Raw genomic sequence first — 24,583 nt, 5'->3', positions numbered from 1 at the left:
TCCCTCCCCACCCACCCTCATTGAGAAGGCAAGCAACTCGATTCAGGTTATACATGTGTAGTCAGGCAAAACACTTCCATGGTAGTCATTCAACTAACTTTTTAACTGAATCTCTAAGATTTTCCAAGTATACCATCATATTGTCTACAAAAAGAGACCATTTTATAACCTCATTGCCCATTCTAATTCCTTCAATTTCTTTTTCTTCTCTTATTGCTATAACTAACATTTCTAGAACAATATTGAATAATATTAGTAATAACAGGCATTCTTGTTTCTTGATATTATTGGGAAGGCCTCTAGCTTATCCGCATTACAAATAATGTTTGCTGGTGGTTTTATGTTGATGCTTCTTATCATTTTAAAAAAAATCCATTTATAACTTTGCTTTTGATTGTTTTTAATGGGAATGAGTGTTATATTTTGTCAAAAGCTGTTTCTGAATCTATTGATATAATCATATGATTTTTGATACTTTGGCTATTGATATAATCAATTATGTTAATAGTTTTCCTTATATGTCAAACCATCTCTGCATTCCTGTTATAAATCCCACTTGGTCACCATGCAAATTCTTCATAATACATGTAATCTATTTTCAAATAATCTTCTTCCTCTCTCTAAATCCCCTCCAACATGGTGCTTTTTCTTCAACCAGGATACAAGATACTAGAAACCTGAGACTGTCAGATACTTTAGGGAAGGGAAAGGAAAGGAAATAAGCATTTATATGGCCCCTACTAAATGTGAGGCACTTTACAAATATCTCATTTGATCCTCACATAGGATCCTTGAGCCTTACAAGGTAGGTGCTGTTATTATTCCCATTTTACAGTTGAGGAAATTGAGGCAATTGAGTTAAGTGTCTTGCCAAGAGTCATACAGCTAGTTAGTGTCTGAAACAGGATTTGAACCCAAGCCTTCCTGACTCCCAACCCAGTGCTATATCCCCTGCACCATCTAGCTGCCTATAAATACAGTAGATATACTACCACATCATGACTTTTTTACAGCACTGGAAATTCAATAAGTACATGTCTTTATAGAATTAAGTCCCCCTCCCCCGTACAATTAAACCAGTTAAGCCTGATCTTTCCAATCTCTTGCTGTAACAAAGACTTCCATCTCTCCCTTCCCATATTCATAATTAATTTCCTTTCTTCTTACCTACCTGCACACACATGTTTTCGGGCCAATGATACGGGAATGACAATAAATCAAATTCTCAACCATATTTTCTGCATGTAGGTCAATAGGAGAGGACAGTCCATGTGTCTTCATAAGCAAGCTAACTGGGTGACTGTAGGCATCTGTGCTTCCAGACCCAATCTCAATTTTCCCAATGTGATGTTGCTAGCACATCTGGTATCTAACTCCAAGATGGATGAAGAGCCAACATTTGATGATTTCTTGAGCCCCACCTCTGAAGTTCAACTGGTGCTCAGCAGGTAAGTTGCAAAGGACACAAAAATTAAAACATCTTTTCTACATGGAATTAGAATATAGCTTGTTTCAGGTTTAACACACTGCATATATTATCCTCAGCATGATGAAGTAAAAAAAGGTTAACATGCCTACAATTATTATTCTTAAGATATTATTAGTTAAAACCAACTGTCTATCAGTAGTTCTCATGGGAAATCAAAAGACCATGAAAACACTTCAGCAAAGTAAATTAATGATTTTTCATTAATTTACCTTACAAATGAGTGAAAATAATTTTCTGATCCTTTTACATAAATGTTTTTCCCCTCAAAGTGATTTCTGGTCCTCTGAGGGGCCCCCCCCCCCCCCCCCCCCACACACACACACACTTTATTTGCTAAGGCTGGATACTCCCTTTTACTTTTATCCAGGTAAGCCAAAGGATCCTTCTTCCAGAAAAACTCCCTTTGGTTATGGTTGTAAATATAATTTTACTACTGCCCCCTTCCCTGGAATCTTTGAAAAGCAAAACCTCTCCTAATAATGCCACCCTTTGATGTCCCAAATATTTTTAAAATTTATTTATTTTTTATTTTTAACATTCACTTCCATAAGATTTTGAGTTTTAAAATTTTTCCCCCTCCCTTCCTTCCCACATCCCCAAGATGGCATGCAATTTGATATAGGCTCTACATACACATTCATATCAAACATATTTTCATGTTAGTCATATTGTAAAGAAGAATTAGAACCAATAGAAGGACCCATAAGAAAGATGAAACAAAACAAAACAACGAAAAAAGAGAGCAAGTAGTCTTCTTTGATCTGCATTCAGAGTCCATAGCTCTTTATTTGGATGTGGACAGCATTTTCCATCATGAATTTTTTGGATCTGTCTTAGATCCTTGCATTGCTAAGTTTTGATGATTGCTGCTTTATAATACAATTTAAGATCTGGTACAGCTAGGCCACCTTCCTTTGCATTTCTTTTCTTTTCTTTTTAAGGGAATTGGGGTTAAGTGACTTGCTCAGGGTCACACAGCTAGTAAAAATTCAAGTGTTTGGTCTGAGGCCAGCTTTGAACTCAGGTCCTCCTGACTTCAGGGCCGGTGCTCTATCCACTGCACCACTGAGCTGCCCCTCTTTTGCATTTCTTTTCATTAATTCCCTTGATATTCTGGACCTTTTGTTCTTCCAGATGAATTCTGTTATTATTTTTTCTAGCTCTATAAAATAATTTTTGGTAGTTTGATTGGCATGGCACTGAATAAGTAAATTAATTTAGGTAGAATTGTCATTTTTATTATATTAGCTCAGCCTACCCTTATTTAGATCTGATATTATTTATGTGAAAAGTGATTTGTAACTGTGTTCATACCATTCCTGGATTTGTTTTGACAGGTAGACTCCCACATCTTTTATCATGTCTACAGTAACTTTAAATAGAATTTTTCTTTCTATCTCTTGCTGTTGGGCTTTGTTAGTAATATATAGAAATGCCAAGGATTTATGTGGGTTTATTTTACATCCTGCAACTTTGCTAAATGTTTATTATTTCAAGTAGTTCTTTACTTGATTCTTTAGGATTCTCTAAGTATATCATCATATCATCTGCAAAGAGTGATAGCTTTGTTTCTTCTTTGCCTATTCTAATTCCTTCAATTTCTTTTTCCTCTCTTATTGCTAAAGCAAACATTTCTAGTACCATATTGAATAACAATGGTGATAATGGACACCCTTGTTTTACCCCCAATCTTATTAGAAATGTTTCTAGTTTATCTCCATTACATATAATGCTTGCTGATGGTTTTAGATAGATGCTACTTAGCATTTTAAGGAAGACTCCATTTATTCCTATGCTTTCTAGTATTTTTTAATAGGAATGGGTGTTGTATTTTGTCAAAAAGCTTTTTCTGCATCTATTGAGATAATCATATGATTTCTGTTAGTTTTATTGTTGATATGGTGAATTATGCTGATACCTTTCCTAATATTGAACCAGCCCTGCATTCCTGGTATAAATCCTACCTGGTCATAGTGTATTATCCTCAAGATAAGTTGATGTAATCTCTTTGCTAACATTTTATTTAAAATTTTTGCATCTATATTCATTAGGGAAATTGGTCTATAATTTTCTTTCTCTGTTTTGACTCTTCACAGTTTAGGTATCAGCACCATAGTCGTATCATAAAAAGAATTTGGTAGGACTCCTTCTTCGCCTATTTTCCCAATAGTTTATATAGTATTAGAATTAATTCTTTGTTAAATGTTTGATAGAATTTACGTATAAATCCATCTGGCCCTGGAGATTTTTTCTTAGGGAGTTCATTGATGGCTTGGTCAATTTCTTTTTCTGAAACGGGGTTAAGTTTTTTATTTCCTCTTCTGTTAATCTGGGTAATTTATATTTTTGTAAATATTCATCTGTTTCACTAAGATTTTCAAATTTATTGGCATATAATTGGGCAAAATAGCTCCTAATTATTGTTTCAATTTTTTCTGGTGGTGAATTCACCCTCTTCACTTTTGATACTGGTAACTTGGTTTTCTTCTTTTTTAAAATCAAATTAACCAAAGATTTATCTATTTTATTGTTTTTTGATAAAACCAGCTCTTAGTTTTATTAGTTCAATAGTTTTTTTATTTCAATTTTATTAATCTCTCCTTTGGTTTTCAGAATTTGTAATTTGGTATTTAACTGGGGATTTTTAATTTCTTCTTCTTCTTCTTCTAGCTTTTTTAGTTGCATGCCCAGTTCATTGATCTCCTCTTTATGTTATTCATATAAGCATTTAGAGATATAAAACTTCCCCAAACCACTGCTTTGGTTGCATCCCATAAGTTTTGGTATGTTGCCTCATTATTGTCATTCTCTTGGATGAAGGTATTGATTGTTTCTATGATTTGTTGTTTGACTCATTCATTCTTTAAGATTAGATTATTTAGTTTCCAATTAATTTTTAGTCTATCTTTTCATGGCCCTTAATTACATGTAATTTTTATTACATCATAATTTGAAAAGGATGAATTTAATATCTCTGCCTTTCTGCATTGGATTGTGAGATTTTTATGCCTTAACACATGCTCATTTTTTGTGTAGGTGCCATGTACTGCTGAGAAAAAGATATATTCTTTTCTATCCCCATTCAGTTTTCTCCAGAGGTCTACCATATCTTACTTTGCTAAAATTCTATTCACCTCCTTAATTTCTTTATTGTTTATTTTGTGGTTAGATTTATCTAGTTCTAAGGGGGGGGTTTGAGATCCTCCATCAGTATAGTTTTGCTGTCTATTTCTTCCTGTAATGCCCTGAACTTCTCCTCTAAGAATTTAGATGCTATACCACTTGGTGCATTAGTAATGATATTACTTCATTGTCTATGGTATCTTTTAGCAGGATTTAGTTTCCTACTTTATCTCTTTTAATTAAATCTATTTTTACTTTTGCTTTGTCTAAGATCAGGATTGCTACCCCTGCTTTTTTTTTTTTTTTTTTACTTCAGCTGAAGCATAATAACTCCAGCCATTTACCTTTACTCTGTGGGTATCCCTCTGCTTCAAATGTGTTTTTTCTAAACAACATATTGTAGGATCATGTTTTTAATCCACTCTGCCATCCACTTCTGTTATATGGGAGAGTTCATCCCATTCACATTCACAGTTATAATTACTATCAGTGTCTTTCTCTCCATCCTATTCCCCCCTCCCCATTTATGCTTTTCTCTCTCCTTTCTCCCTTTCCCTACTCACTAGAGTTTTGCTTTTGACCACCACCACTTCCTTCAATATGCCCTCCCCTTCTATCAGCCCTCTCCCTTTCCTTCCCCTTTTCTCTTACTACTTCTTCCCTCCCTTCTGTCCACTCCCTCCCTTTTCTTTCCCCTTTCCCTTCCTACTTCCTATGGGGTAAGTTAGATTTCTATACGTGAGTCTGTTATTCCCTCTTTGAGCCAAATCTGATGAGAGTTAGGTTCAAACAATGCTCATCTGCCTCCTTTCTTCCCCTCTACTATAATAGGTCTTTATGCCTCTTCATGTGACATAATTTACCCTTTTCTGCCTCCTCCTTTCCTCTTCTCTCAGCACCATCCCTTCTCAGCACCTAATTCAATTTTTTGTCATCATATCAACATCAACTTATACCCACGACCTCTGTCTATGTATACCCCTTCTAAATGTCATAATAAAGATATAGTTCTCCAGAGTTACAAGTATCATCTTCCCTTGTAGGGATACAAACAATTTGTCTTTATTAAATAACACATTGGGTTTTTTCTTTCCTGATTACCTTTTTATGCCTCTCTTGGGTCTTGTATTTGAAGATCAAATTTTCTATTGAGCTCTGGTCTTTTCATCACAAAGGTTTGGGAGTCCCTATTTCATTGAATGTCCATCTCCTCCCCTGAAAGATTATGCTCAGTTTCACTAGGTAGTTGATCCTTGGTTGTAATCCAAGCTCCTTTGCCTTATGGAATATCATATTCCAAGCCTTCCAATCTCCCAAATATTTTATGGGAAAGATCTGTAAGAATCATCTCACATGAAATGATGCCTACCAATTATGGAGGACCTAAACCATTTCTCTAAGTTGTACAAAACTCTCTGATGGGGCAGAAACCTTAGGGCCCAGGGGACTCTGCACAGAAGATGGAGGAAGAAAGGGCTAAGGATGGTCAAGCTGGGACTATATCTCTTGAAAACTGGACCTAAGAAACATCTGGAAAGAAAGGCCCCAGTCTTTTCTTGGGATAGCACTGATTTATCAGAAACATGGTCTCTGGGATAAGAGGGACGATGATGACAATGGTGGTAATGGAGATGATGATGATGTTGCTTTAAAAGTTCCAGCATTTGTGTGATACCAGATGTCTGGGGATGGTATGGAAAATGGAAAACCTAGTGCATGTGATGGCAATGGGTCCAATTTAGGGCCTTCTTCCACATAAAACGGGCACCTCAGATAAAAGACAATGGTTTAACAGCAAAGAAAGATGTGTTTTGTCTAGACTTTTGATATTGGCTGCCAAAGGAGCAGACTTGTAATCCTAAACTTGAATAGCTATCCACTGCAGTGACGACAAACTTCTTGCTCTGTTACAGAGAAAGATAGAAAATATAATCATTTTGCCAAACAGAAGCAGGTCAAAAACCACATAAGATAAAACCATGCTTCAAAGGCAGATGTTCTGATTGGCATGAAAAGCATTATCAGGCAAAGTAGCTGAATCATTCTTGCCTAAGGAAATTATATGTCACCAGATATACTGCAACATAACAGCTGCCCCATCTTATATCCTGACTAATGATGGACCCAATCTCTATTGTTCTTGTGAGAACATCATCTGGTTATTCATTGAATAGAGAGTATATGATACTTCCAATGTGCACTTGCATACCCCACAAACAACCTTTAATTGTGCAGTTTTATTCTGTCCAGGTCCTAGACTTACTCAAACCTATTACCACCACCCAAGAATTAGTATGAATAAAAATGTTATCACCTCCATCCCTAAAAGCTCCTTCACAGACCAGTCATACAGCTCATAGCTCAGCCTATTGGAAGTTCTTGCCAAGGCCTTTATCCATAGGGCATTCTTCATTACTGTTTAATAGCTGCAAAAGTCCAATTATGCAAACCTCTCTCATAACATGCAGAAATATTAGTAAACCAAGTAACACCACAAGAGCTAAGTCCTCATAGGGTCCACTGGACTAGAGAAAATAGAAAGCACTGGGCCTGGGACTAAAGCCTGAGCTTCTAACAATGTCACAACTTGGTCATGAAGAGCACTAACACATAAGGGACATGGGCTAGCAAGATTTTAGATGTACCATTTTCATTTTACAATAAAAGTTTCCTGTGCTCTACATAACTTGTTAGAGGATCCATGTTGTATCTTCAAAGCAAGTGATAATTCTGGACAAAGGGTAATACTGGCTACTCCTTAGAGGGGTGCAGCCAAGATGGCGGAGGGACAGCAGTGACTTGTTTGAGCTCTCCCCCCAAACCCCTCCAAATACCTATTTTAAAAAATGGCTCTAAACAAATTCTAAAGCAGCAGAACCCACAAAAAGACAGAGCGAAACAAATTTCCAGCCCAAGACAGTCTGGATGGTTGATCAGAAAGGTGTATTGCACTGGGCTGGGAGAGGAGCGCAGTTTAGTGCAGGCGCACAGGCTGCAGCGAACCTGGAGCAGGCCTCAGAGGACTCAATCGCAGGCAGCTGTGGCGGTTTCCAGACTTCTCAACCCACGAACACCAAAGACAACTTGGAAGGTCAGTGGGAAAAGTCTGTGACTGCGGTGAGAGAAGGAGCTAGGTCTCAGCCACCCCTGGGGCCACAACTGTTTCCCCCACAGACTGAGGGAATTGAGTGGCTGATCAGAGGGGGATTGCAGGATTCTCTTTGCCAGGGCTGAGGCAGGAATCTCTTGCTTTACTGGTGCTTGGATCTGGGTCACAGTTCTGAGAGGTGGTCCTGGGGCAAGGAGGAATGCTGATGTGGTGAAGCTTCTTGTGGCGGTGGAGAGAAAACACCTTGCCCCTTATCATACCACCTTGGAAGAACTGAAAATTTTCAGGTCCCAAGAAGTAACTCTGAAAACAGCTGTACAAACCCCCATAGCTTGGGACAGTACATTGTCCACATTGGAAACAGACTTTTACCTTAACAAAGAGTTTAAAACTCAAGTAATTGACCGGGATCATGAGTAAGCAGTGCAAAAAGAATCAGACTATATTATCTTACTTTGGTGACAAAGAAGATCAAAACATACAACCAGAAAAAGACAACAAAGCCAAAGCTCCTACATTCAAAGCCTCCAAGAAGAATATGAATCAGTTCCAGGCCTTGGAAGAGCTCAAAAGGGATTTTGAGAAGCAAGTAAGAGAAGTAGAGGAAAAACTGAAAGTTCTGCAAGAAAATCATGAAAAACAAGTCAACAGCTTGCTAAAGGAGACCCAAAAAAAAAATACTGAAGAAATAACACCTTAAAAAATAGCCTAACCCAAATGGCAAAAGAGGTCCAAAAATCTAATGAGGAGAAGAATGCCCTAAAAAGCAAAATTGGCCAAATGGAAAAGGAAGTCCAAAAGCTTACTGAAGAAAATACTTCCTTAAAAATTAGAATAGAGCAATTGGAAGCTAGTGACTTTATGACAAAGGGTAATACTGGATATGACCCTGTATCATACATCCAGTAGCAACCCAGCTCCAATGACATGAGAGTATTGGTTTTCCAAATGTGGTATATTAAGTGGCCTCTTCAAATAACCTGTAGCTCAAGAAGTCCAACAAGACAAACATTTGAGCTAGCCAAGTTGTTATTGTTGAGGTGTTTAGTCATATCCAACTCTTTGTGACCGCACAGATCACAGCACACTAGTGCTGTCTGTGGAGTTTTCTTGGCAAAGATTCTGGAATGGTTTACCATTTCCTTTTCCAGTGAATTAAGGCCAAAAAAAGGTTAAGTGACTTGCCCAGGGTCACACAGCTAGTAAACATCTGAGGCCAGATTTGAACTCAGATCTTGCTGACTCCAGGTCCTATGCTCTATTTACTGAATCACCTAGCTGCCCTAGACAACTCTTATTCCCTGCCAAAGGCTCTATTCAGTCTGTTCTTTAAGAAAAGAAAACCTCCAAGAACATAGATCCACAACAGGATCAGAAAGGCCTGAGGAGAGGGACTGCTGGGCAGTCTACTTTAGATCTTCCCAGCTTATAGTCTGTTCCAGTCCCCATTCAAAAGTGGTAAACTTGAGAGTAACGTGAAACTTGACTGAAGGGGCTGGATTCTAAATTTTCTTTTGAGTTCATTTCCAAACCTTTGTTTTTCACATTGAGGCCTCTGCCACTGTGGCCTCTCATCCAGCCCAATTAACACTGCATTATCAATATGATAGTGGACATCAATGTCCTCAGGAAGTGGAGCCTCTTTCATGTCTATGCCCATTCAACCATGGCAATATGAAGGAGAGTTCAAATAATCTTGAGGGAGAATGGTGAGAAGTAAACTGAATTGCTTACAAAGTAAAAGCAAATTTCTCTTGGTTAGTCTCAGCCACAGGGATGACAAAGAAAGTATGGGTGAGATTAATAATCACTCAGCTGAGGACTGGTCTATCTGGTCCACTATGCTCATAAGATCAGAAAAGGCCATAGCATGTAGCATAATGACCTTATTCAGTTCTTTATAATCTATTGCTAATCACTGTGTGCTCTCTATCTTCACTGGACACATGTGGTTATTATAAGGGAAGTTTGTGCAATTTAAGTACTCCAGCATTTCCATTATCAAGGAGAAAATATCTTTCATTCCCCTTGGTACCCAGTATTATTTAATATCACCTACAGAGAATAGTTCAAGCAACTCTGCAGGCTTTTATTTAGCCTTGTACACAAAGATCAGCACAGACACTACTCACTTTCAAGAACTCATAACCTCCACGATCTCATCACTTCCTTCTGGTTAACCACTACAACTGAGAGCTACCTCCATCTGAAAGAGGGGACACCTTCCCTCAGGAGTTTGTGCCCCCAAATTCCCAAAAGAAATTGGTGGTACCCTTATGAAACCATTGAGGGTACCCTGATATAATAGTAACCTGATTGCCAGAATCTAGCAGCACCTTATATGGTTGATAGAATCCGCTTTCCAGGAGGCAGTAACTTTGGTATATGTCCTCCAGTCCCCTGTAGTCCCACAGTTAAAACATCCTGAGACCTGAGGAATCCTCAACTCTTAATGCAGGGAGATTTAATCCAACAGTTTCTCAAATCTAGTAAATACTTGGGTGGCTGAACAACTAGGTGGGAAGGAAGAGTGACCAAATACAGTAAAAGATGTTTTGGGGATATTCTAAGTTTTGGTGGGGCACAGGGACACTTTATTATACTGGTCCCAGATGCCTCAATAGAATTATACTAACACCCTACATACTGACCATCAATTATCTAGTTTTCTACCCCTATGCGGTCTTTGCTATACAGTAGAGAGTATTATTACCTTATGTCCAACTAACTTGGCCTCCTCCTATCATCCCCCAGAGTGTTTATTTATATGGATAGCCCTATTGGCCTGAGCAGCTGCTAGGGTTGCCCCAATCTTTCACTCAAATTTTAATGATTGATCTGTACAAGCCTGTTTAGTGGTAAAGCAATGAAGTCTTACAGCTAAGGCCTAATGCCATTTAGGGTGGGGTGTCACATAAAAGGTAGGATCTAGCTATATCTGAAACAGGCTGGCCATAAGGTGTTCATGGGAAAGGGACATAAATCCAATTCTTTTAAACATTTCACTCCCTCTTTTGCTGGAATTTTCATGAAGCCAAGTATATAGAATTTGTCATTTTATCTACCTGAAAAGAGAAAGGGGAGAAATCCCACTTGGGGCCTCCAACTGATTCAACTGATTTAGCAAGAACAAATCATCTGTAAATTCTCCCAGGTGAGGGAATCCTGCAAAAGGCATACTCTAAATAGCTCCCATTAGACCACATCCACAGTAGCAATTGTTCTAAAGATTCATTGACTTGTTGTTTACATTTCTCTCGATACCACCCAAGCTACTAAATGTTAAAAACTCAACCACCCTCTGACTCACCCTTATTGGAAGTCATTCTTCCAATGAAGTATGCATGTAAAACCTGCTCTAATTCCCACCCCAGATTACTCCCTTTTCTAAGGGACTCAAGGTATTCAAAGGAGAAACCTCAGAGTCAGAGAATAAGCTTTTCACCACTAGTCTTTAAGTTACTGACTCCATTAACACTGACTCTTTACGGTAATCAACATATGTATTAAATGGTTCTCAGACTTCAAAGCACAGTTCTTAAAAATCAAAAGCTCATTAACTTGTAATATGCAAAGATAATTATCCTTACTCTCTCAGTGCTATCAATACAACTTCCATAGAGCTAGATCATATTTGCATAGTCCCCATATATATACATTGTCTAACCTCTCAGGATCAGGAAACTTCTCTTTCCCAAAAGCTTCCCCATTTATTTTTAAATAAGGCCTTTTGCCTCTGGGGGGAAAAAATCTGTTGCTAGCCAGTCCATCATCCAGGGTTCCCTTTCTTCTACGATACTCTTTGCCCACTTAAAAAATTAATTTAACCTGGAGGCCTTTTGGGGGGGGGGGCGGGGAAGTAAACTATATCTCAAGAAAATTCAAAGTTTAAAATGCATTAATTACTAGTAGAGCAAAAAATACTCAACAATTAAATAAACTTAAGTAAGCAATAATTAAAATATCAATTAAAAGAATACCAGGTACTTAGCTTCTACAAAGCAAGTAACCAGGAAAACATTTCCCTAGCAAGGTGAAGCTTCTGACTTCCATACCTCCTGGGGTGAACTTTTATACATGGTGATTGGTGGTGGGGGTGGGGGGCAAGGAAGTAAAATGGCCTTCCTGCTGCCTTAAAGGACCGGCAGCCCATCCTACATAAAGCATAATACTGACCATAATCAGAAAAGGCTGATGCTTGAGCTGAGATTTGAAAGAAACTAGTAATTCTAAGAGGTAGAGGTGAAAAGATATTTCATTCCACTTGTAGAAGTTAGCCTATGCAAAAGTATAGAGACAAGGGATAAAGTGTTTTGTGGAAGAAACAGCAAGAAAATCAGTTTGATCCAATCAGTGAGTCTTAAATAAGCAGTTGGGAATGCAAAGCAAGGCAAAAGATAGCTCCCACAAAGTTCACAACCTAAGATAGCATGCAAAACAATCCATATACATGATAAATAAGAAATAATCAACATAGGGAAGGTACTAGAATCAGAGGGACAGGGAAGAGCTTCCAGTAGAAGGTAGTCTTTTTGCTGGAACTTAAAGGAAGCCAGGAAAGCCAGGAGAAAGAGATGAGAAAGGAAAGCATTCCAAGCATGGGGGGATATATTGCCATTCAAAATGCCCAGAGCTGAAGATGAAGTGTCCTGTCCAAGAAACAACAAAGAGGCCAGTAAGTGGAGAGCTTAAGATGTTAGAAGACCAGAAAGATGGGAATTAGGTTATAAATGGCTTCAAATGCCAAGCTGAGGATTTTATGTTTGATCCTAAAGGTGATAGGGAGCCACTGGAATTTCTTAAGCAGGGGATGACATGGTTGAACCTGCACTTTAGGAAAATCGCTTTCTGGCTGAATGGAAGATGTACTAGAATGGGGAGAGACTCATGGCAGGCAGATCAACCAGGAGGGCATTGCAATAATTCAGACATGAGGAAATGAGGTCCTGAACCAGGGTTGTAGCATTATCAGAGGGAAATATTAAAAAGATGTTACAAAGGTAAAATTAACAAGACTTGGCAACAGATTGGACTGGGGGGGTGGGGAGGATGAGAGATACCGGGAACTGAATATGACATCTAGGTTGCAAGCCTCAATGACTGGGAGGATGGTGGTCCCTTCTACAGTAAAAGGAAAGTTTGGAAGTGGGGAGGGTTTTGGAAGGCGGAAGATCATGATTTCCATTTGGACATGTCGAGTTTAAAATGTCTACTGGGCATCCAATCTGGGATGTTTAATACAAGCAGTTGGACATACAAGAGTGAAGGTCAGCAGAGAGGTAAGGACTGGAAAAGTAGATCTGAGAATCATCAGCATCAAGATGATCATTGAATCCATAGGAACTGTTGAGATCACCAAGTGAAATAGTACAATGGGAGAGGAGGACAAAGCCCTGGGCATGATGGCTCATGATGGAATGAGGATCTAGCAAAAGAGACTGAGAAAGAGTGGTCAGATAGTTAGGAGGAGGACTAGGAGAGAATGGTGTCCTGAAAATCTAGAGAGAAGAGAGTATTAAGAAGAGGATTTTGGCACTTTGACAGTGTCAAAAGCTTGCAGAAAGGTCAAGAAGGATGAGAATTGAGAAAAAGTCATTGGATTTGGCAACTGGCAGATCATTATTAACTTTGGAGAGTTTCAGTTTCAGTTGAATGACTGCAGAGAGTTAAGAGAGTGAAAGGAGATGAAGTGGAGGCACCTATTGTAGACAAACTTCTCAAGTTTAGGCACAAAAGGCAGAAGGGATATGAGATGACAGTGAGATAGAAGGATTAAGTGAGTTTTTTGAAAATAGGAGAAACATGGGCACGTTTGTAGGCAGTAGGGAAATAGCCAGTCAACAAGGAGAGGTGGAAGATAAGTGAGAGTGGAGAGGACAGAGGTAGTAACTTGCTGGAGAAACACAATAGAATGAGATCACCTGTGCAGGTGGAGGAGTTAGCTTTGGCAAGGAGAAGGGCCATTTCTTTGTGTTGGCTGGTTGTTGTCCTTTGTTCTCAAAGAGAACCAAAATGAAGACTGGAGTGAAAGAAGGGATAGAGGTAGAAGGATCTGAGTAATATGAGAGACAGAGAGGAGAAGATTGAACTCTCAGTAAATGACCTAAATTTTTTCAGGAAATATGACAAGCTTCCAAGAGGTATGAAAAGGTTTAGGAGGGCCACTATGGTAAACAGTGGGATCGTGAATTAATTAGGGAGGTGCAAGAGAATTGTCTAGACAGGAATGGGAAACCTGTGGCCTCGAGGTCACATTTGACCCTCTAGGACCTCAAGTAAGGCCCTTTGACTGAATCCAAACTTCGCTGAAGTCAAAGGGCCACACTTGACGACCTAGAGGGCTACTTGTGGCCTCAAGGCTGCAGGTTTCCCACTCCCATGAGCAGTGAGGACCCAGTTGAAGTTATATAACATAAATTTGTAGTGGACCCAGTCAGCATGTTTTCATGGTTTTCTATGATTTCATTTGGCAATGCATTAGTAGGAAGGAAGGCAATAGATTGTGGGAGTGATTCAAGACTTAGGCTTGGCAAGGCCTCAAGAGAAAAGGACAATGTAGAGTTGAACTGATTCACCAAGGGATCAAGATGAGGAAGAGTGTGGCTAGTACAGGGGTGATGGCCTGAGAGAAAACTGAAGCTTTGAAGACTGGAAGTCACAGGGTGGATAAAGCAGAGGGAAAGGTGGAAAGCCAATAGATTGGGATAAGATAATGGAATTTCAGAGTTCATTAACATGAACGGCAGTGCATTTGTGGGTGATGGCAATTTCAAAGGTATCTTTGTGTGTGACTGAGGTAGGATAGAGGAGTAGGTCACAGGAAATGAGTAGGTTGTGGAACTGGAAGGTTAGGGTATTTGAGGGAGTATCAATATATATGTTGAGATTACCTAGCATAAAGGCAGGGCATTGGAGAAGAGAGAAAGATTGAGAGTCAGGTACTGAATTCATTAAAGAAGGAAGGGATGTGTACTGGAGATCTGTAGATGTGCATTGTATGGACCTCCAAGTATACGTTATGGAGTAATGGTGGTAGGGGGAGAATCTGGAAGTGCTGATGGGAGCAAGTAGTATTCCAATTCCCTCACTTTAACCAGTGAGTCAAGGGGAATAAGTGAAAGTACAGTCAGTGCTGGACAGGGTGGGCAGGAAGGCTGTGTCACTAAGAGGGAGCCAGTGCTCAGAGCCAGAAAATTTAAGTAGAAAAGGAAAAGATTTAGGATGAAGGCAAGTTTGTTGCCTATGGAACAGGTACTTTCACAGGGCACAGTGAAAGGGAAAGGTAACATTTGGTTGAGATTTTGGAGTGGGAAAATTGAGGGGGATGGGAATAAGAAATTTGGTAGTCAGGGTTGGGGAATGGGGTTAGATGATGATCTCCCGGGGTTCAGAATCACTGAAATGTGAAAGGTATGATCAGGTGGAAGTTTATAAATCATTAAGTGAAAAATTCAGATTTTCAAAGCCAATGGTTTTGTAACAGAAGCATGGACTTATTTCGAAGCCTTGGGCAAATCAGGTGAGGGAGCAAGAACTTGGAGAAGAAGCAGCGGTGATATTCTCCTTCTCCAAAGCAGGAGAGCAGGCTGGAAACATGACACGGCAACCTCTCTTCACATCTCAGCAACAGGAGACCCATAAAATGGAATGGTGTTTTCTCCTCTTCCCACAGGAGGCTGAAGCTCTGGCAGGCTATGTGCAGAGTAAGAAAGTAAAGGACCCACCTCTCCACTTCACAATCCCATAGGAGCCTGGAAATCAGGCAGGAGACTTGTGCAGCATGATGGAAAGCCCTCTTTCATTTCTTTATACTCCTACTGGAGGCTGGAGGTCAGACAGGAGACATGTGCTGCAAGACAGAAGAGACAGAAGGCAACTCCCTTCTCCTGTTCCCTCCTTGAAGCTGGAGATCAGCTACTCCCTGTTTCTCATCTTCCCTCAGAAGAATGGGTATCAGGTAGGAGAAGTGCAGCAAATGGAAGGCTCCCCCACCTCTCCTCTTCACACTTCTACCAGAGGCTGCAGATCAGGCAGGAGAGAGGCTTGCCAAGATGGAAGGCTCATGGCAAGTATAGAGTACATGGGGGGAGGGGGGTGGTAATGTATAATAAAGCTAGGTAGGTTAGAGCCAAGAGCCAAGTGAAGGGCTTTGAAATATCACAAAGAAGTGTTATCTTTGATCCTAGAGGTATAGGTAGCCACTGGAATTTGTTGAGCAGAGGAGTGACATAAAAATCACTTTGGCAGTTTCATGAAGAAGGATTCAAGAGGACAGTAGAAGACCAACTAGGAGACTATAGCAATAGTCTAAGGTGTGAGGCAAGAAAGGATTGTGATGATGACCCTGATGGAGAGAAGGGAACCAATGTAAAAGATCTGGAAGGAGACCTGGCAAGACCTGGAGATTCATTTCCTCTGTGGAGTGTTGAAGATGCCACCAAAGTTGTGAAACTGTCTTTTCCCTCTCCCAGTTTACTTTCAGATCTCTTCATTTCTCACCATAAATCTGTCAGGAGGAGTTGGGGCGGGGGAGATAAAGCAGGATATGTTGAGCAAAGGAGCATGCCTTCAGAGAGCCACCTACATGAGTCATTTAATCCATCTAACAATGTGAGTATGCAATAGGTGTTTCTCTCTCTGTCTCTCTCTGGTTTCCAACTTTGTGTCTGACCAGTTGAGTACTCTATTGCACAAGCCCAACCTCTGCCATTTTCTCAACAGTAAGGTACCCCAAGAGACAGGAAGTTGAGTCCTTTAATATCAGTACATTGCTTTTTGACTTGTATCATCTCTCCAAGTCCCTCATTAGTCATCAGATACCAGAGTCATCTAAGGCAAATAAAGCAAAGAAGGTTGGCTCAATAATGTTTCTATTTATGCTGTTGTAATGTTATTTGGTGGAAGTGTCAAACTCTCAGCTGTACTGGCATTTACTTGTGAGTCAGACCCCTAGTTTGTGACAGTGTTAAATATAATTTCCACTCCTTCTAGTGGAACTTCCCTAGTTCAGGCTCATATCACTTCTCACCAGTACTATTTCAATAGCCTATAACTAGTCTCCCTACAGGAAGCAGCTAGGTGGGTCAGTGGATAGAATGCCAGGCCTGGAATCAGGAAGACCCGAGTTCAAGTCCAGCCTCAAACACTTACTAGCTGTGTCACCCTGGACAAGTCACTTAACCTCTGTTTGCCTCAGTTTCCTCGTCCATAAAATGAGCTGGAAAAGGAAATGGCAAACCACTCCAGAATCTGCCAAGAAAACCCCATGGACCATGGGGTCACAAAGATCTGACATGACTGAACAACAAGAAGTCTCCCAACATCAAGTCTCTCTAAAGTCTGGTCCATTATCTACTCAGCTGTCAAAGTGATTTTTCTAAAGTGTAGGTCTGACCATGTCACCCTTCCTGCCTGTTCAATGAGCTCTCTATTACCTTCAGGGTCAAATATAAACTCTGTTGGGAATTAAAAGCTCTTCATACCTTTGTAGTCTCCTTGTATTTACTACCCTCCATATACTCTACCTTCCAGCTATGCTGGCCTACTTGCAATTCATTAAACTCGACACATCATCTCCCATCTTCATGCCTTTGCACAGGCTATCCCCGTTGCCTGGAACATACTACCCCCTCACATCCACCTCTTAGTTTCTGTCCTTCAACACTCAGCTCTAAGCCGATTTTCTTCAGGAGATCTTTCTTCGTCATTCACCCTCAGATGCCTTTCCCTTTCTGATGAGTCATCTACTCTTTACATAGCTTGTACTTACTTAGTTATTTCCATGCTGTCTTCCCAATCAGACTGTATACTTCTTAAAGGTAAGAACTGATTTTGCCTTTCTTTATATTCTTAGTGCTTAGCCTGGCACATAGTATGCATTTAGGAAATGTTGCTGATTTACTATTTTCATAGCTTTGGTGTCACATGGCCTTTGGGACAGGGCATCTGCACCCATATTAGTGCTCCCTGGCTGATAATATAAGGTAAAGTCATAGGGGGCTGGTACTGCTACCCATCTCTTTCAAGCAGCATCCAATTTAGCAATGGTCAGAAAGTTGGTGAATTGTTATCAATCCACATTTGTAACTTTGTACATAATACATACTATGCAATGCATAATAGGAATTTACACATAATACATAATAGGAATTTGATTGCTGGGATTTGTAATTTGGAGAAACTTTCAGTCCTGAGAACCATTTGGGACTATCCCAGTCCTGGAAGCAGAAGGTGGACTTGAGTTATGCCTGAGAGTTCTTAAAGGGACACATACAATCTGCAAGACCTTAGACTAAGAGAAAGGAACGAAGATTTCAAGAGCAGAGGAGAGAGCATCCCTTAATGATCTCAGCCAGAATCGGTGACAAAAGGACAACAGACAAATGAAATAAAAAAAAAAGGGAGAAGGTGAAAGGAGTCTCAAACTATGGTTGAGAAGGGAGAGATTAAGGAGAATTTTCAAGTCCAAAAAGGCATCTCAGCAAAAGACAGGGGCTGAAACTACTGCTTGTTTTCACCTCTTCAAAGACTGAGGAAAGATCTGCTTTTTCTCCAAGTGTCTGTGCAGTAACAGATGCTGTAATATGCTGCAATATGCTGTAATATACTCTGTTCACTTCTTTTTACCTAAACATTTCTTGTATTATCCTGATTTTTTGCCTCAAACATAAGAGGCCTGGAGTTAGCTAGAGATAAACATAAATTTAAATTAGGGCAGATTGCCAAATCTCTGCAAGAATGTTGGGAATTTTCTTATCTAGGGAGCAGGATTCTTGTGATTGTTTTCTTGTGTAGTTTTTCATCTGATATAAACTACATATAACAGCAGAGAAGGGGATTACATGGATCTAAAGGTCATCATTTTGCCTCTAAGGTATAAAAAAAGTTGAACTAATTGTTGTAAGAGGGTACAGTTGAATAAATCACCAGAGAAAAATGGGGTGAGGAGGGGGTGATAACTGAAAACACTGATAACAATAAATAATTGATAACATCCTAAAACATCTTAAACTCAACATGTCTAAAACAGAATTCATTATCTTTTCCCCTAAACGCTTACGTAGAGGGCAACACCATCCTCCAATTTTTCAGGCTTGCAACCTAGGAGTTATGCTGAACTCCTCACTATCCCTCCTCCTACCCCTCCACTACCTTATTCAAGCTGTTGCCAAAACCTGTAAATTTCACCTCCGTAACATCTCTTAAATATGCCCCTTCTCTCCTTTGATACTGGCACCATTCTAGTGCTGACCCTCATTATCTCATGCCTAGACTATTGTAATATCCCATTGGTAGGTACGCCTGCTTGAGCCTCTCCCTATTCCAATCCATCCTCCATTCAACCACAAAAATGACATTCCTAAAGTACATGTCAGATCATATTACTCAAGAAAGTACAAAGGAAAACTTCCCAGACATCATAGAACCAGAGGGCAAAGTAGAAATGGAAAGAATCCACTGATCACATCCTGAAAGAGCTCCCAAAATGAAAACTCCTAGTAATATTATAGCCAAATTCCAGAATTCTCAGGTCACAGAGAAAATACTGAAAGCAGTTAGAAAGAAATAGTTTAAATACTGTAGAGCTACAGTCAGGATTAGATAAGATTTGGCAGTTACCAATATAAAGAAATGGAGAGCTTGGAATGTGTTATTCCAGAGAGCAAAGGATCTAGGTTTACAACTAAAAATAACCTACCCAACAAAACTGTATATAATCCTAGATGGGAAAAAATAGATCTTCAATGAAATAGAGGACTTTCAAGCATTTGAGATGAAAAGACTAGAGCTGAGGAGAAAAGTCAACATACATTTAAACCATAGGAGTCAAGAGAAACATAAAAGTATATACATGAGAAAAATCATAAGAGACTAAACAAGGTTAAATTATATATACATACACACACACACACACACACACACACACATATATATATATATTTTTGGCGAGGCAATCAGGGTTAAGTGACTTGCCCAGCATCACACAGCTAGGCATTGCCAAGTGTCTGAGGCTGGATTTGAACTCAGGTCTTCCTGACTCCAGGGCCAGTGCTCTCTCTACTGCACCATCTAGCTGCCCCCAAATTGTTTATATTCTTAAATGAGGTGATACATATAACTCCTCAGAACATCATTGCTAGGGATCTTAGAGAAAGTCTAATTAGACAGAGGGCCTGGGTGATATTCTGTTGTGTTTGTATGATCTCAAAAGAAGAATGGAATGGGTGGGGAAGATGAATGCACTAAGAGATGAGGGGAAATAAGAAGAACAATGGGGAAAATTATCTCACATAAATGGGGTGCACAAGGAGTAGTTTTTACAGCAGAGGAGACAGTGAGAAGGGAGTGGATGACATTTGAACAACACTCTAATCTGAACTGGTTAAAGGAGGGGAAAAAATGCATACACACAGTTGGTTGCAGAAATATATCTTCCCCAGCAGGAAAATAGGGAGGAAAGGCATTAAGGGAAAAGTCAGGAATAAGAAGGAGAATAAATTAAGGGAGGCATTAGTCAGAAGTATACCAGACTCTAAAGGAGGAAGGTGCAGAGGAGAAAAAGAGAAAAATAAATATAAGAAAATGGGATGGAGGAAAATACACAGAAATCATAACTCTGAATGTGAATGGGATGAACTCATCCATAAAACAAAAAAAGAATGCAGAATGGATAAGAAACCAGAATCCAACAATATGTTGTTTATAAGAAACATACTGCAATCAGAAAGATACTGTACAAAATTTATTACAGCTGAAGTAAAAAAGGTAGGGGTAGCAATCATGATCTCAGACAAAGGAAAAGCAAAAACAGACCTAATTAAAAGAGATTTAAAAAAAAAAAAGGAAACTACATTATGCTAAAAAGTTACCATAAATGTGGGGCAGCTAGGTGGTGCAGTGGAGACAGCATTGGCCTGGGAGTCAAGGGGACCTGAGTTCAAATCCAGCCTCAGACACTTGACACTTATTAGCTGTGTGACCCTGGGCAAGTCACTTAACCCTGACTGCCTTACTAAAAAAAAAAAGAAAAAAAAAGTTACCATAATGAATTAATAGCAATACCAAATACGTGCATTAAATGACGTAGTATCTACATTCTTAAAGGAAAAGTTAAATTAATTATAGGAGGAAAGAGTATAACTATAATACTGAGGGGAGGGGGCCTCAATTTATCCTCTCAAATACAGAAAAATATAACTATAAAATATGAAGAAAGAAGATGAATAGAATTTTAGAAAAGATAGATATGATAGATCTCCAGAGAATACTGAATGGGAATAGAAATGTGTATACTTATTTCTAAGCTGTGCATGGAAAATGGATCATGTATTAGGGCATAAAAACATTACAAAGAATGCAGAAAAGTAGAAACGTTAAATACATCTTTTACTGACCATAATGCAAAAAAACAACAACAACAACAACAAAAAACTGCATACAATAAAGGGCCTTTGAAGCAAAGATTAAAAATTAATTGGAAACTGAATAACAATCTTAAAGAATGGATGGGGTCAAAGAATAAATCATAGAAACAACCAATAATTTCAATAAAGATAATTACAACAATGAAACAACGTATCAAAATTTGTGGGATATAGCCAAATTAGTAGCTAGACAGAAATTTCTATCTCTAAACCCATTAATGAAGGAGAAAAACAATAAGTAGATCAACAAATAGGACATGCAACTAAAAACATTAGGAAATCAACAAATTAGAAATCCCCAATTAAACACTAAGATAGAAATTCTAGAAATCAAAGGAGACAAGATATTAACAAAATTGAAAGTAAAAAAAAATGAACTAATGAATAAAATTAGGAGATTATTTGGGAAAAAAATAAAATAGTTCAGTTAGTAGCTATTTAGAAATTTAGAAAAAGAAAGAAGAAAACCAAATTACCAGTATCAGAAATGAACCAAAAATGAAAATTTACAACCAAGAAAGAATAAAAGCAATTATTAGTGATTACTTTACCCAACATATATTGGAATAAAACTGACAAGCTAAATGACGTGGATGAATATTTGCAAAAATATAAATTGAACAATCCATAAATAAACCTTCCAAAGGAAAAAATCTCAGGATCGAATGGTTTTTACAAGAGAATTCTACCAAACATTTAAAGAACAATTAATTCTAATGCTATATAAACGGTTGGAAGAAGAAAGGTAAAGAAAGCATCCTGCTAAATTCATGTTATAAGATAAATATATACCTAATGCCTGATACCTAAAACTAGTTAAAATAGAGGAATAAACTACAGACCAATTTCCCTAATGAGTACTGATGCAAAATTTTTAAACACAATACTAATAAAGAGATCATAGCAATATATCACAAAGATCATACATGACCAGCCTGGATTTATTTCAGGAATGCAGGTCTTATTAAATATTAGGAAAACTATAAACATAATTAAACATATTAGTAGCAAAATCAACCAGAATTGTTCTTTCAATTGATGTAGAAAAAGCTTTTTGACAAAATACAATATAAAATATAAAATGTTTCTATTAAAAAAAAAACTCAAGAAAGCATAGGAATAAATGGAACTTTCCTTAAAATAAGTAGTATCTCACTAAAACCAAGCCAGTATTATCTATAACGAGTTTTTCCAATAAGATCAGAAGTAAAATAAGAATGTCCATTATCACATTGCAATCCAATATTGTACTAGAAATACTAGCTATTGCAGTAAAACAAGAAAAAGAAATTAAAAGAAAAGCACAAAGAAGAAACAAAATTATCTTTTTTTTTGCAGATAATATGATCATTTACTTAGAAAACCCTAGAAATTCAACTAAAAAACTAATTGAAATAATTAACAACTTCAGCAGAGTTGCAGAATATAAAACAAACCCTCATAAATCATCTGCATTTCTGTATAACACTAACAAAACACAGTGGGAAGAAATGAAAAGAGAAATTCCATTTAAAATAACTACAGACAGTATAAAATACTTGGGAGTCTACCTGCCAAGACATACAAAGGAACTATATGAATACAATTACAAAACACCCTTCACACAAATAAAGGCAGGTCTAAATAACTGGGAAAATATTAATTGCTCATGGTTAAGCCAAGCCAATATGATAAAAATGTAATACTAACTAAATTAATTTACTTCATCAGTGTTATACCAATCAAACTACCAAAGAACACTTTACAGAAATAGGGAAAAAATAATAAAATTCACCTAAAGGAACAAGAAGTCAAGAATATCAAGGGACTAAATGAAGGGGGAAAAAATAAAGAGAAAGAGGCCTTCGCAGTACCATATCTCAAATATACTACAAAGCTATAATCACCAAAACAATTTGGTACTGGATAAGAAATAGAGTGGTTGATCAATGGAACAGATTAGCTATGCAATATACGGAAGCAAATGGGACACAATGACCTAATGTTTGATAAATCCAAAGATCTCAACTATTGGGGCAAGAACACACTACCTGACAAAAACTACTGGGAAAACTGGAAAGGAGTCTGGCAGAAACTATGTATAGATTGACATCTCATACCATATGCCAAGATAAGCTCAAAATGTGTACATGATTAAGATATAACAAATGACATAAGAAAATTAATGGAATGTAGAAGAAATTACCTATCAAATCTGTGGATACAACTGGAGTTGATAACCAAACAGGAGATCAAGAAAGTGATGAGAGGTAAAATGTGCAATTTTGATTACAAAAAATAAAAAGGTTTTGTATAAACAAAACCAAGGTAGCTAAAATTAGAAGGGAAGCAGGAAATTGGGGGAAAATCTTTGCAGCAAGTTTCTCTGATAAAGATCTCATTTCTAACATGTATAGGGAAATAAGTCAAATTTGTATGACTAAGAGCCATTCCTAAATTGATAAATGTTTAAAGGATTTAAATAGGTAGCTTTCAGAGAAAGAAATCCAAGCTATCAAACAACATGAAAAATGATCTAAATCACTAATGATTAGAGATATGCAAATTAAAACAACTCTGAGGTACCACCATACACACATCAGATTGGCTAAGTTGACAAATAAGGAAAATGACAAATGCTGTGAGAAAACAGGTACTTTAATGAATTGTTAGTAGAGTTCTGAATTGGTCTGACCATTCTGGAAAGCAATTTGGAACTATGCCTAAAAAACTATTAAACTATGCATACCCTTTGACCCAGTATTACCACTACTAGGTCTATTCCCCAAAGAGAACAAAGAAAGAGAAAAAGGAGGACCCATATGTATAGCAGCTCTTTTGTGGTGTCAAAGAATTAGAAACTGAAAAGATAAGCCTATCAATGGGGGAATGGATGGACAAGTCATCCTACATGAACAAGTTATGGTATGTGATGGAATATTATTGGGCTGTAAAAAACGAAGAAGGGGATAGTTTTAGAAAAGTGTTGGTAGACTTGTATGAACTGATGTAAAGTGAAATGACCAGAACCAGAAGAATCATTTATACAATAGCAACAATATTGTAAAGACAATCAACTGTGAAAGATTTAGGAATTCTGATCAACCACAATGACCAACATAATTCCAAAAAGACACATGACGAAACATATTATCTACCTTCAGATAGAGAAATCTTTTCCTTCTATGTTTTTTTGGGGGGGGGGGGGGGGAGAGAATGTAGCTAATGTGGAAATTTATTTTGCCTGACTATACATATATTTGTAATGGACTTTTTTTTTTGGCTTCCCATGAATTGGAGAAGGGGGTAGGGAGAGGGGAAAATTTGAAACCTAAAACTGAATTTTAAAAAAATTAGAAAAGTTGTTCACATCTGTCCATCCATCAGTCTTTGGAGGACTCTGTGGATTTTGAAATTTCTTTGCATTTTTTAAGTGACTTGCCCAGGGTCACACAGCTA

The 24,583-nt window shown here is 38.2% G+C and overlaps 1 protein-coding gene across 1 annotated transcript in view; it reads left to right on the top strand.

Moving 5' to 3' along the window:
- FAM71D (family with sequence similarity 71 member D) overlaps positions 1-24,583 on the top strand; it is a 53,109-nt gene that overhangs the window by 4,819 nt on the left and 23,707 nt on the right. Inside the window, exon 2 of the mRNA XM_027843722.1 lies at positions 1,249-1,448. Within this exon, the coding sequence (XP_027699523.1) occupies positions 1,249-1,448 (200 nt within the window). The remainder of the gene's footprint in view (positions 1-1,248; positions 1,449-24,583) is intronic.

This window comes from Vombatus ursinus, unplaced genomic scaffold, assembly GCF_900497805.2.
Source record: "Vombatus ursinus unplaced genomic scaffold, bare-nosed wombat genome assembly UNPS02014926.1, whole genome shotgun sequence".
In the NCBI taxonomy this organism is placed as follows: domain Eukaryota; kingdom Metazoa; phylum Chordata; class Mammalia; order Diprotodontia; family Vombatidae; genus Vombatus; species Vombatus ursinus.
Note: the sequence above shows the minus strand (reverse complement) of the source record. Positions and strands in the feature narration are given on the sequence as shown.